This window comes from Lacerta agilis, chromosome 10 (assembly GCF_009819535.1).
Source record: "Lacerta agilis isolate rLacAgi1 chromosome 10, rLacAgi1.pri, whole genome shotgun sequence".
Classification (NCBI taxonomy): Eukaryota; Metazoa; Chordata; class Lepidosauria; order Squamata; family Lacertidae; genus Lacerta; species Lacerta agilis.
Window position 1 is genome coordinate 12767316 of NC_046321.1, and position 12810 is coordinate 12780125.

Sequence of the window (12810 nt, forward strand, 5' to 3'; positions counted from 1 at the left end):
ATAATTTTAGACTAATAAATAATATATGTTGGATGTAGTAACTTACTCTGCCCAGAGGACTCATTGGATGTGCAGCATAATCCGATGTCAAATTATAGTGTGCAGCTTCACTTATCATGTTTACTTGCCGGTCTTTCTTTTCTTCAGATGACATAGTTGCTGCAGTCCTGAAAATAGAATATGCAACAAGACTAGAACCTGCTGTGTACGCAGACTGCTATTAAAAAAGCATCTGTAGCTGTCCTTTCATAAAGGGTATATATGCTATTCGTACAATTTCCCAGATGCTGCAGCAGAATTGTGCAAATTTTTAAAGAAAAAACTATGTTGTTAAATTATGTTTTGTGGATTCTCAATAGATCAGTCTCTAAAAATAGAATAACTGCAATCTAGACAATTTATTTACATACATGCATGACATTATCCCTAAAGTATATTGAAGCTTTTGGTTTCTTTTCCAAAGGATCTCCTGCCTTTCTTTCTCCTACTTCCAGCACTACCTTCTCATGCCTGCATGAGTACTGGAAAAGAACGAAAGGGCCTGGATGAATTTGGTATACACACTCTCGTGGATATGCAAACCTGTATTAACAGAACAACTGACCACTTTAGTAACTCAGCTGCATACAAATGCTTAGAAAATCTATGCAAAATGAAGTTACAGGTTGATACTCTGTAGCTGTAAGCCTTTGCAATGGATGAGTTCAGGCATGCCTAGACTAGAGCAATCAAGAGCTTGGCAAGACTTCCATTCCTCCTGCATTCTATGAAAGGCCAATCTCTATCCCTCAAGTATTGCTCCAGGCAGACAAGTATATTATTGATATCAGAACTACAACTAGAAGGTAAATTTAACTACTCTGCTCTTTTTAAAGATCTGAATTTCTTGAATGACAGCAAAATCACCAGAGACAAATAAGGAAATGCTGGTAGTCAAAGAAAGGAGAGAGAAGTCAAGAGGATAGCAGGGAAATATTAGTAAGCCAAATGCATCTAGGAGGAGCAGGGTTGAGAAGCTACGCAAGGAAAAGCAGAAGTTAGGGCAAGAGAAGAAAGCTGAAGTCTGAAGGCAATAGCTGATATGTGAATATGCTGGACAGTAGACAGTAGAGCTTTAAAACAAGCTTGAAACAGTTTGGACTGGGGAAAACAGCAAACTGATTGTGTACTAAGACATCCACAAAATGAACAGAGAGGATGAACTGGTGAAAAGTATGTGGTCTTGTGATATTGGGGGGGGGGAGAGATTAAATAATGAGGATGCTCTTTTTAATCACCTTCCACAACCCAGGAGAATAACAGTATCTTGATTGTGTTGGGAGCACCAGTAACTTAGTACTGGATCTTCAGTTTTCCAGCCATTATGGCCTGTTTGGTTTAAAATAAATGCACCATTTATGGCACTGATTGCTATAACATGGCAACATTGGTGAAGACACTCATTCAGGCTTCATTTTAGTGAACAATGAATGATGACCAAATGGAGTGGGGTGGGAGAATCAAATAGAACAGGAGCAATGTCTCATTGACCAATAGTTCAAGTCAGGAGTGGGGGATCCCAAGATGTTGCTGAAATGCAACTCCTGTCAGCCCCAGCAAACAGGACCAATGACCAGAGCTTATGAGAGTTGTAGTTCAGCAACATCTGGAGGGTCAAAGGCTCCCTACTCAGTGCAGTATAGTACAGCATAGTGATCTCACCAAAGCTGATTCATCCTCTCGGTAAGCAAACAGAATGGTTCAAAACATGCCTGTACCCACCCAAAGGAAAGGCACGATGGAGTAGTGTCAAACTTAAAAAGCTTAAATTCTAAACTTTTTTGCCAGGGCCTTGCTTCTTTTAAAAAAATTCTCTACTGAACATGTAATTAACAACAAAAACATGCTAATCCAACAACTCAATCTAAAATGCAAGAATCAGAAATATACAGAAAACATTCAACAATTGTATCAGTGGTTGGAGAGTCTTAAATATGTGAATTGTAATCATTTGGCTTAAAAAATAAGTCAACTTAAAACAATAATTTAGTAGAAATGTGTCTTGTGCCAAGTATAAAATTTTTACCCAACTGCTATGAAACCATTATTCTAATGTGCACATATGCATGTCTGTGGACCACTTCCTAAAGGCAGGGAAAGCAAGGAAGTATTCAGTCTTTCTTTTGCGATGAGGTCATGACATTATGTAATATAAAAGACAGACTGACCTACATAAGGGCATTCTTGGCTACTTAGAATGTTTGAAAAATAACATGCAGTCATCTGGCCAGTCAATTGACAATATTTGACTGGTCAACTGACTGGCAGTTCCACACTAATGTATAGCTGTTAAATTCTGTATTCATTAAGCAAAACAATCACTTACTGTTCATTCACAACAAAAATGCAGTTGTCCTGCGATGGCTGCCCTGTGACTGGATGCTTGCAAGTCACTTTTCGTTCATTGTGACTGTGGGGAGACAAAGTAGAGGAAATACATAAGCACATTACTCTTTTCTATGCACAACTGCAAAATTCAGAGACAGCAGGCAGGCAGATTCATCATGGCATTAATTAGTGCATACGTGCAGCTTCTCACAGTGATACAGTAACAACAACTGATGATACTTGAGGCAGGATATTTTTATTTTAAACTCAAGCGTTTGGCAATCCTTTAGAGCTTAGCACAGAACATTTGTGGTAAGCATCCCCTCTCTATCCACATTAAGCCTGGATATAGTTAGAAGTTTATTTTTTTAAGGTTGCAGGCTAATGTTTTAACCCATGAATGAATATAGCCAGTGTGAGCAATGGCTATCAACACAAGTTTTGATGGACCACACTCTGGGCTACATGCAAAGTAAAGACAGATCTTGGGGGGGGGGGAGATATCATTACAGAATTAATGGGGGGGGGTCTTGAAAGAAGAATGAGAAGTCAGCTGGTTTGCCACAGACTGATCAAGCTGATCATATTCCTCATGAATACTATTCAGATTTGTATGGCAGAAGCCAGTTCCTGTTTATATACATACATACTTAGAGGGGGAAATAATATATCCATGCATTAAATGTGTGTGTGCCAGCAAGCACAAAACAAAAATATTTGTAATATATAAGTGCAGAAACCCAGATAACACTGGTAGAGCTGGCAAAGCACAGTGGTTATAACTTTAAGGCCCTGGTTCAAATCTCATCCTGGCTATGGATTCACTGTGTGTCACACCTTTTCAGCCTCCTTACTGGAAACAGGTAGATAACAATCAGCCTACCTTGACAGGATTGCTTACAATGCCATTGTTCATGTGAAATGCTAGCTCAAATTATGGAAAGCATGCCAGTGCACAGGGAGAAAGAGGTGCCTACTTTGCTGTTCCCCCACTCCTGCAGTACTACCATCTCACACCAATCTCATTATTGTTTGCTTCACTCCGAACAAACCACAAACAGCAGCTGCAGTCCCCCCTCCCCGCCATGGTACCAGCCTAATGGCTGGGCTTACTGTTACATGCCAACAAGGCCAATATACAAGTAATGCTTTGGTGCTTTAGGAAAACTAGAAGGCTAGTTCACATTTTTGTTTTACTGATTGAAAGTACTCCCAACTCTGCAACACACTTGTATTGATATCAGATTTTTAAGTCTTTTTCGGGCTGACATCCTACTTGGAAAAATTCAATCTAGCATTTTCCAGTGTTTTGCAAAGTTGTACATGGCGCTTCCCCTTCATGGATCACTGCCTTGTCGTGGCGAAGGGGCTTGAATTACTCAGGAAGCTATGGACAGGTCAAGATGGACAGGTCATAGTGGAGAGTTTGGACCAAACGTGATCCACCTGGAGTAGGAACTGGCAAGCCACTCCAGTATCCCTGCCAAGAAAACTCCATGGACAAAGACAACAGGCATATAAAAGATATGACGCTGGAAGATGAGCCAGTCTGTCTTTTATATTACATAATGTCATGACCTCATCGCAAAAGAAAGACTGAATACTTCCTTGCTTTCCCTGCCTTTAGGAAGTGGTCCACAGACATGCATATGTGCACATTAGAATAATGGTTTCATAACAGTTGGGTAAAAATTTTATACTTGGCACAAGACACATTTCTACTAAATTATTGTTTTAAGTTGACTTATTTTTTAAGCCAAATGATTACAATTCACATATTTAAGACTCTCCAACCACTGATACAATTGTTGAATGTTTTCAACAATTGTATCAGTTGGAAAACTCAGCAGTGGCCAGAGGATTGGAGAAGATCAGTCTACATCCCAATCCCAAAGAAGGGCAGTGCCAAAGAATGCTCCAACTACCGCACAATTGCACTCATTTCACACGCTAGCAAGGTTATGCTTAAAATTCTACAAGGCAGGCTTAAGCAGTATGTGGACCGAGAACTCCCAGAAGTGCAAGCTGGATTTCGAAGGGGCAGAGGAACCAGAGACCAAATTGCAAACATGCGCTGGATTATGGAGAAAGCTAGAGAGTTCCAGAAAAACATCTACTTCTGCTTCATTGACTACGCAAAAGCATTTGACTGTGTCGACCACAGCAAACTATGGCAAGTTCTTAAAGAAATGGGAGTGCCGGATCACCTCATTTGTCTCCTGAGAAATCTCTATGTGGGACAAGAAGCTACAGTTAGAACTGGATATGGAACAACTGATTGGTTCAAAATTGGGAAAGGAGTACGACAAGGCTGTATATTGTCTCCCTGCTTATTTAACTTATATGCAGAATTCATCATGCGAAAGGCTGGACTGGATGAATCCCAAACCGGAATTAAGATTGCCGGAAAAAATATCAACAACCTCAGATATGCTGATGATACTACCCTGATGGCAGAAAGTGAGGAGGAATTAAAGAACCTTTTAATGAGGGTGAAAGAGGAGAGCGCTAAATATGGTCTGAAGCTCAACATCAAAAAAACTAAGATCATGGCCACTGGTCCCATCACCTCCTGGCAAATAGAAGGGGAAGAAATGGAGGCAGTGAGAGATTTCACTTTCTTGGGTTCCATGATCACTGCAGATGGTGACAGCAGTCACGAAATTAGAAGACGCCTGCTTCTTGGGAGAAAAGCAATGACAAACCTAGACAACATCTTAAAAAGCAAAGACATCACCTTGCCGACAAAGGTCCGTATAGTTAAAGCTATGGTTTTCCCAGTAGTAATGTACGGAAGTGAGAGCTGGACCATAAAGAAGGCTGATCGCCGAAGAATTGATGCTTTTGAATTATGGTGCTGGAGGAGACTCTTGAGAGTCCCATGGACTGCAAGAAGATCAAACCTATCCATTCTCAAAGAAATCAGCCCTGAGTGCTCACTAGAAGGACAGATCCTGAAGTTGAGGCTCCAGTACTTTGGCCACCTCATGAGAAGAGAAGACTCCCTAGAAAAGACCCTGATGTTGGGAAAGATGGAGGGCACAAGGAGAAGGGGACGACAGAGGATGAGATGGTTGGACAGTGTTCTCGAAGCTACTAACATGAGTTTGGCCAAACTGCGGGAGGCAGTGAAGGATAGGCGTGCCTGGCGTGCTCTGGTCCATGGGGTCACGAAGAGTCGGACACGACTGAACGACTGAACAACAACACATGGCGCTTATAAACGGCGTTTCCGTGAGCTCTGGCTTCCGTCATGGTGTCCCGTTGGGCCAGAAGCGGTTTAGTTATGCTGGCCACATGACCAAGAAAGTTGTCTGCGGACAAACGCTGGTTCCCTCAACCTGAAAAGCGAGATGAGCACTGTACCCCATAGTTGCCTTTGACTGGACTTAACCGTCCAGGAGTCCTTTACCTTTTTACATTTACCTGTATGGCAGTATGAATGTGTATCACCAACTTTTCTGCCACACTGTTCAGGCTTAGTCATTAAAATAAAAATCTGCATTTGATATGCTGCTCACCTTCAAAAACCCCTGGAGACTTACCTTCAGCAAGATAATCCTAGCAATTCCCTGGTTGGTACTTTTGTTAAAACTCTTTAGATCTTAATCACTTTACAATTTCACACAGTCATGCTCTAATCATAATTCCCGTTCCACACAAAAACCTACAGTACAAAATTAAAAGCTTTGTTCCTTGGCAAGAAGCATGATAAATACCACTTATAATAAATGCAAAGGGGTGAACAATCAGTCTCTTTTAGAACTTACATCCCTTATGCAGAAAGGCAATGTTCAGTGATTTAAAGGTTCCTACAATGCCTCCTATGATACATAAAAAATTGGGTGACATCAGCCCTGGCATTGAACTCGGCTAACAATCACAATTGGCATGTGTTTACATTTAATGCCTGATGAAGTTTCTTTTGGGAAACTGCTTCTGCATCCTCAGTATATCTGAGTATCTTGGCTGTGAGTCTTGAAAGACCTGCACCCTGGACTGGGAGGGCGGAGCCCTGGCTGACTCCAGCTACAAAAGCTGAGACTGCTGGGCAGAATATTGGATTAGGATATTGTGTCTTTTTGGGGATGCTGCTTTTATTGATATTATTCTTTTGTATCTTTGTTTTTAGTTCTTATTATGATTTATGTGGAAATTGTTCAATTTGGTTGTGTATGTATGTATGTTTTTTCTTAATAGAGGGGAACAGAAAATCAATCAATTCCCAGGATTAAAATCTGTAAAATCCTTAACTTGTAAAAATATATGGTCTTCTTCTAGTCTAGAACAATATGGATGTGGTTCATATATTGGTCCAATTTTCACTTATTTGAAATTTATCAAATCTTATCTCTTGTAAAGAGTTACCTTCAATATGCATCAGGAATAAAGAGCAGCATATTCTTTCCATACAGCTATCACCATGGTTCTTCTAGGATGGAATAATTCAGAAATTTCAACACCACAAATAGGAATGTGGGAAATCAGGGTCTCTTTCACATGCATGTGACCCAACCATGACACAAGGCAAGGTAGCAACAGATTTTGCATGACATAAATGGCAAGAGAATAGAAGAGAGGCAGATCTGTCCCATAGAGTAAAATCTTTCTCCAGTGTAAGTTCCACTGAAATGAATGAGAGCTGTCCTAAATATATTACAATGTGGCTTGCCAATTAGGAGGGGGTGCTATTTGAATTTTCCATTTCTGGTACAGTACTAGTTTGTTCCCACTTTCCTCATTCATGCCTGGGTGGTGGAAGGTAACCCTAGGTGTTTGCTGTTATGCTCATTTAACCTCACTGTTCCAGAATTCAGTCCTGCCTTCTGAAGTCTGCACACAGTTGAAAGCAGAAACATGACAAGTCAAAGCATTAGTTACGTGACAGCCATGAATTTACCCACTGCCAGAAGAAGACTGGGATGAAAGCCTGTGCTTACTGTTGGGAACAGTAGCTTCTGTGCTACATCTTTACAACACCATTTTAAAAGAGGTGTGTGTGTGTGTGTGCTGAGTCACCCCCCTCCCCTGGAACGCAGGGCGGCCCCCCGCCCCTCTAGCGACGCCCCTGCTGGGTAGGATTCCTAAGTAAACATGAGAAGGACTGGGTTATATGTCAAATTAGGGCCCAAAGACATACTCAGATGCAAAGTCTGACACATTCAGTTCAAGGGCTTTTCAAGGGCATATGTTAATGCATGCTGATTGATTCAAATATAATGATCACTCAGAAAAACTGCTTTTTAAAAATACATGTGTGGGTGTGCATACAGGGTTATTTCGATTCCCTGAAAGCTGAATTTATTTAGTGTATGTATTCAAACAGAATTTATTTTAGTGTATGTATTCAAACAGTTTTTCAGAAGTGCAGAAACATTAGCACACAATTCTCATTTTCACAGCTTAAGAAAAGGCATTTGTTTATATCCAGAATCTATACTGGTGAAATCAATATCGAAAACAACACCCTCTATCTGAGTAGCCATAGTTAACTATATAACTCAGTGACCCACAAAGAACTTCACTGTAAGGCTATCTATGCTATCACTTCACTAATTAACAGTAACCAATTTGCTTTTGATTTGAATATTCGTGTTCCACTTGCACAACTCAAAACTGCAATTCCACTTTCCACTGTGCTCTTATTCTAGACAGACATTCCTAAAGCTTCCTAAGAAAAATAATTCAAAAGCCTTCCGACACACCTTGCTTGCTCTGTTAGGTGAACTGCAGCCCAATTCTGTGCTTCATTGCACAGCACATAATTCTAGAAGGTTCTCTTGCAGGCTAATTAAATCTACCTGCCTAGAATTCAATGCAAGTTTAGAATTCCCTCTTCTAAAGAGTAAGCTTTTATTCTCTCATTTCTATATACCCTTTTAGATTATATGAAATCCACTTACACAACCATTCCCTGGGCTAAACAGCTTTCTTTTGGTAAATTTGTATATAATCAACATGAAGAATTAAAGAACCCAAGAGATAAATGAATGTAGAGTTGCATTTTTATATTTTCTGTTATTTGGTAGCATGAACAAGTTAAGAACAGAAGGCAAGCTCTCAAAAATATGCTCATAGATCCAAAAATCCAGAATCCTCCAAGGTATTTAATTGGTATGCAAGACTATTCTGCCACAAATCAATATGTAAGTCATGCACTTCACTCTCACACACAGGCACATGAAGCCTTCAAAAATGCACAGCTGACTAAGACATGTCTTCACCAGAAACTAAGTGACAGCTCACATCATAAATCCTTTCACCGGCAGACTCTTAGTTATAAGGCTACTGACTCAATATTGCATTTTAGCACAAGACACTGGAGTCCAAATTCTTTGCAGCTACACCTATATAACACATGAATACAGTATGGGAAACTGCCTTGCACTAAGTCAGACCACCATCTATCTCAGTATTGTCTATACTGGCTGGCAGCAGTTCTCCCTTGTGTCAGTCAAGGACGTTCCGAGTCCTTCCTGGCCATGCCAGAAATTGAACCTAGGATCTTCTGTATGCAAAGCAGATGCTCTACTGTTCTTTTTGATCCTTAGTCCTTAGGCAAATACACATTGCATTCCTCAAATGTGAACCCTGACTGCAAGGCCTGGGCAACTCACTCTCACCTTAACAATATCCCCAAGTTCAATGCTATACTTATTCCATATAAGTAACTGTATGGCAACCATTCACCTAAACAAGATAAAGCAAAAGGGTGTCTGGGGATATTTGGTAGCTTGGAGGGTTAACCCTTAAGGCTCAAGTGCAGCACGGCTAGATCAGACCAAAGACTTCTGCTTTCCACAGGGGACAACTGGACGCCTCCATATGCTTAATGAGTTTAAGTATAATTTTCATTAAGAAAACAAGGATAATTTTTTCAAAAGTATTTTCTATTAATCCTGCAATGCTTGCTACATTTTATATTTTCCTCCACATTTACTCCAGAACTAAATTGTATGTTAGTTTAAATACCACAAAGACATTTCATTGTTTTTACAGTAATTTTATATAATAATAAATACACAATTGCAGCCCTCCTCCATTTACAAATTCATTAGGAATATGAGGCCTAAAATTAAGAAGGCAAAGTCAAGAGGAGCCAACACAACCAAACCCCAGCACACCAAACTTTCCATTCCTTAAGGAGTAAAAAGTCAGCAAAAATTCTTGTTATTTTTGTTCTTTGCCCCAACATTTCTTTTTCAATAAGACAAATACAATAGATGAAAGCTAATAAAATATTGCTTGAAGACAGGAAAAAATGTAATATAATATATTCATATCTACTACCAGTAAGGATGTGGTCTGTGGCTGCACAAGCTCCTTCCATTTTCCAGAAAATGTCACTCCATATTGCACATGTAAGCATTTGCATTCAGCAGAACATATGAACTCCCCCCCCCAATTAATCTATTTAAGAAAACAGTTTGAAAGCTTTGTGCAGAAAAGGTTTTCCTGGAATGTGGATTACTATCAGGCTCCCCAATTAGAATGCTTAACTAGAAAGGTAACAAAAGAACATTATAAGGAACACCAAAGTAATTGAATTCTCACACAAAGGTACTCATTTTAGCTGGTGAACATCAAGTTTTGAAATCCACATTAATCATCTCTCTGGCTCCCACACAATCTCACTTGCACATCCATGATAATAGATTCCCAATTTGCTGGAGAGAATTGAGGAATATAATCTAAGGAGGTGGCATCTTGCCATTTGATCTAGTTAGGCTTACTTCTTCATTCAAGGGACCAGTTTGCCAAATGCTTAACAATAAATGTAAGACTTGGAATACAAAGTTTGGGCAGCTTAATCCTTAACAAAACACCTGTGTAGACACATAAGGAAGAGTACAGTGTGCTCAAATGTCACCCCAGACACATATCTCTGAACTTCTAGCACAAGGTCCCTCAAAACAGAAAGATTGCTGCAGAAATATCCAATATATCAAAAGACCTATTTATTCTCTCTCTCTCTCTCTCTCTCTCTCTCTCTCTCTCTCTCTCTCTCTCTCTCTTTCCCCCCCCCTCTCTGTGTGTGTGTGTGTGTGTGTGTGTGAACTTGCATTAGGGCAAGGACAAGGTCTGGTGGGAAGGGGAAAGGAAGGAAATAATGAACTGGCACAAATCATTTCTACCCAGTAAAATATGTCAACAACAAGGTAGGGAATTTCTGGTTTATACACAAACAACTCATTCAACCACCCCAGGAAATGATAGAAAAGCAAAATTCCACATATAAAAACAATACCACATATATAATTTTCTCAGGTACCCAACATTGTTCCTTAACCGCACACTGAAGGCCTGCAACATCTTGCTCAGCGTTAACATTTTTATCTAAATGAACCACTATTTTTTCTCCCATTCTGCCTGTTACTCCCAGCAGCCTCTTATATGCGTCTAGAGAACTACCTCTTTGCTAAGAACTAGGGCTACAGCTCCCAAGCAGTAAACCTGATAAAGGAATAAAAGGTGAAGCATAAACAGCCTCCAACATTCACTAAAATATAATTATGGATTGTTTATAGATAACATACACTTATAGATAACATTTATCACTGGAAATATTAGAAGATGATAGATTTTCAAACACTAAAATAAGCTTGACAAGCACCTAGTTCAAAACAAATAACAACTAATTCAATGCTGTTAAGAGACATAAAAAAAGAACACAACCAACTTGGAACTGTGTTCCAATATATTTCTATTTATATGCTAAGTGTTTCCTTGAAGCTGATGGGGGGGGGGTTACCTTCCAAACTAGATTATTTCAAATTTACAACATTTTACTAGGAATGAAAAGTAAATGCATCACAGCCTACAATGCAATAATTAACCTAATGCTATATTCAGAACATCACACTGTATAATTACAGGAAGAGCACTCTATCTACTGAATACCGGTAATTCTAAATGTTTCTTTTCTAAGATATCCAAGAGCTGTTTTACCATATATCTAGGCATGTATGCTTTACAGCACAATTCTATACATCTCTACTTCAGAAGTAAGTCCCATTGAATTTAATAGGACTTATTCCCAGGAAAATGGATAGGAGATTGCAATCTTATGAACAATGAGTGCTCTCTCAATGTAGGGCTGATCACTTGCTTATTTTACTGCAGAATATTTGCCAGAGCTTGAAAAAATCTAGTATTTATTTGTTTAGGTAGATAGGATACTTCATACATGTCTTTACAACAACATCACATATAAGCCCTCAAGAGCAGTTTACACGTGCAAATTCACCACCAGACAATAATTTATTCACACATCAGTGTGTGATGTCTGGCAAAAATCTTCCCTTTCCCATTGGGAGGATAATATAGATGAACAAGCTCCCCTGGAGAAATACAAATTCACACCAGTGTTGCATGCATCTTTACAATCTTTCTACAACTGCAAGAACCAGACAGAGATCATCACACTTTACCCCAGACACAGTTTGATAAACCTGATGGTCCCTCTCCTCTTTGATGAGCACTGTATGCTTCCTTCAAATTGCTGAATTCCTTCAAATTGCTAAATTGCTTTCCCTTTCATTCCCATTCTCCAGGAAGGTGTATGTTAGGTCAGCTTTTACAGAAAGAGCCAACCTAACAGGAAGGGAGAGGTAACCACATGCCTGTTCTTAACTATGAAGAAGTGTCTTATTCCCTTCCCATTTTTTCCTGCATAGAGAATTGGGAAGAAATGAAAGGAGGCTTATTTCCTGCATATTCCCTCCTTGCCATGCCTTGCTTCAGGTTCTTGCAACAACCCAATGCAGAGGAAGAGAAACAGAAACAGAGGAAAGAATAACAAGTCCATTCTTCCTGTAGAGCAAGGGATGCCAAAACAGCATTCATATGTGCCAGTATGCCCACCTGTACCTCCTACAGTGTTTGTGAAAGGCTCCCCCCACTCAATATTCCCTCAAAAACCCACAATGCATGAAAGACTGTTTGTTCCCTGGTCAGTTCCTATTGGCATTGGCTCAGTCTCTTCTGCGCTGAACACACACACCTTTAAACATGTCCACATTTCACTGGATATCAAGATTGGACACTCCTCTCTCATGGATTCTGAAAAAAAACTTATCTCTGTGAGTGAGTGAGTGCCACTGTGGCTGATGTTGATGCCTTTCCCCACATTGAAAGGGGAAGCGGATGGCAGAGGGGTCACACCCACACCACTTCATTGTCCTCTGTCTTTTTCCATTGTTTTAGATGTGACAGTCACTTTGTGTTATGCCATGCCCCCATGGCAGGCATTTTGTGACTGGTGTGCATGGCATTTTCAAAATACCAAATGTGCCTACTGGCTTCCAGTGGTGGTCCCTGCCATAGAGAAATAGAGACAAGTAGCTTCCTCCTCTTCCTATTGGGCTTTTGCAGGAAGTAGCCGTAACAGCTAGCTAGGTATCTTCTGAAAAGGCCAAAAATAAAGACGATCAAACCAACTTT

The 12810-nt window shown here is 39.9% G+C and overlaps 1 protein-coding gene across 22 annotated transcripts in view; it reads right to left on the reverse strand.

Annotated features, from left to right (window-relative positions):
• The window catches only part of PLEKHA5 (pleckstrin homology domain containing A5), a 175671-nt gene that overhangs the window by 67029 nt on the left and 95832 nt on the right, over positions 1-12810 (reverse strand). For 21 of the 22 annotated variants that reach the window (XR_004427442.1, XM_033161876.1, XM_033161875.1 and 18 more), the window contains 2 exons: positions 2366-2449; positions 47-167 (listed from right to left, as the gene is read on the reverse strand). Coding sequence is in view for 20 of the 22 variants with exons in the window: in XM_033161876.1 (XP_033017767.1) it covers positions 47-167; positions 2366-2449 (205 nt within the window). In the remaining 2 variants the exon portion in view is untranslated. The remainder of the gene's footprint in view (positions 1-46; positions 168-2365; positions 2450-12810) is intronic. The other variant, XR_004427443.1, reaches the window with a different exon arrangement.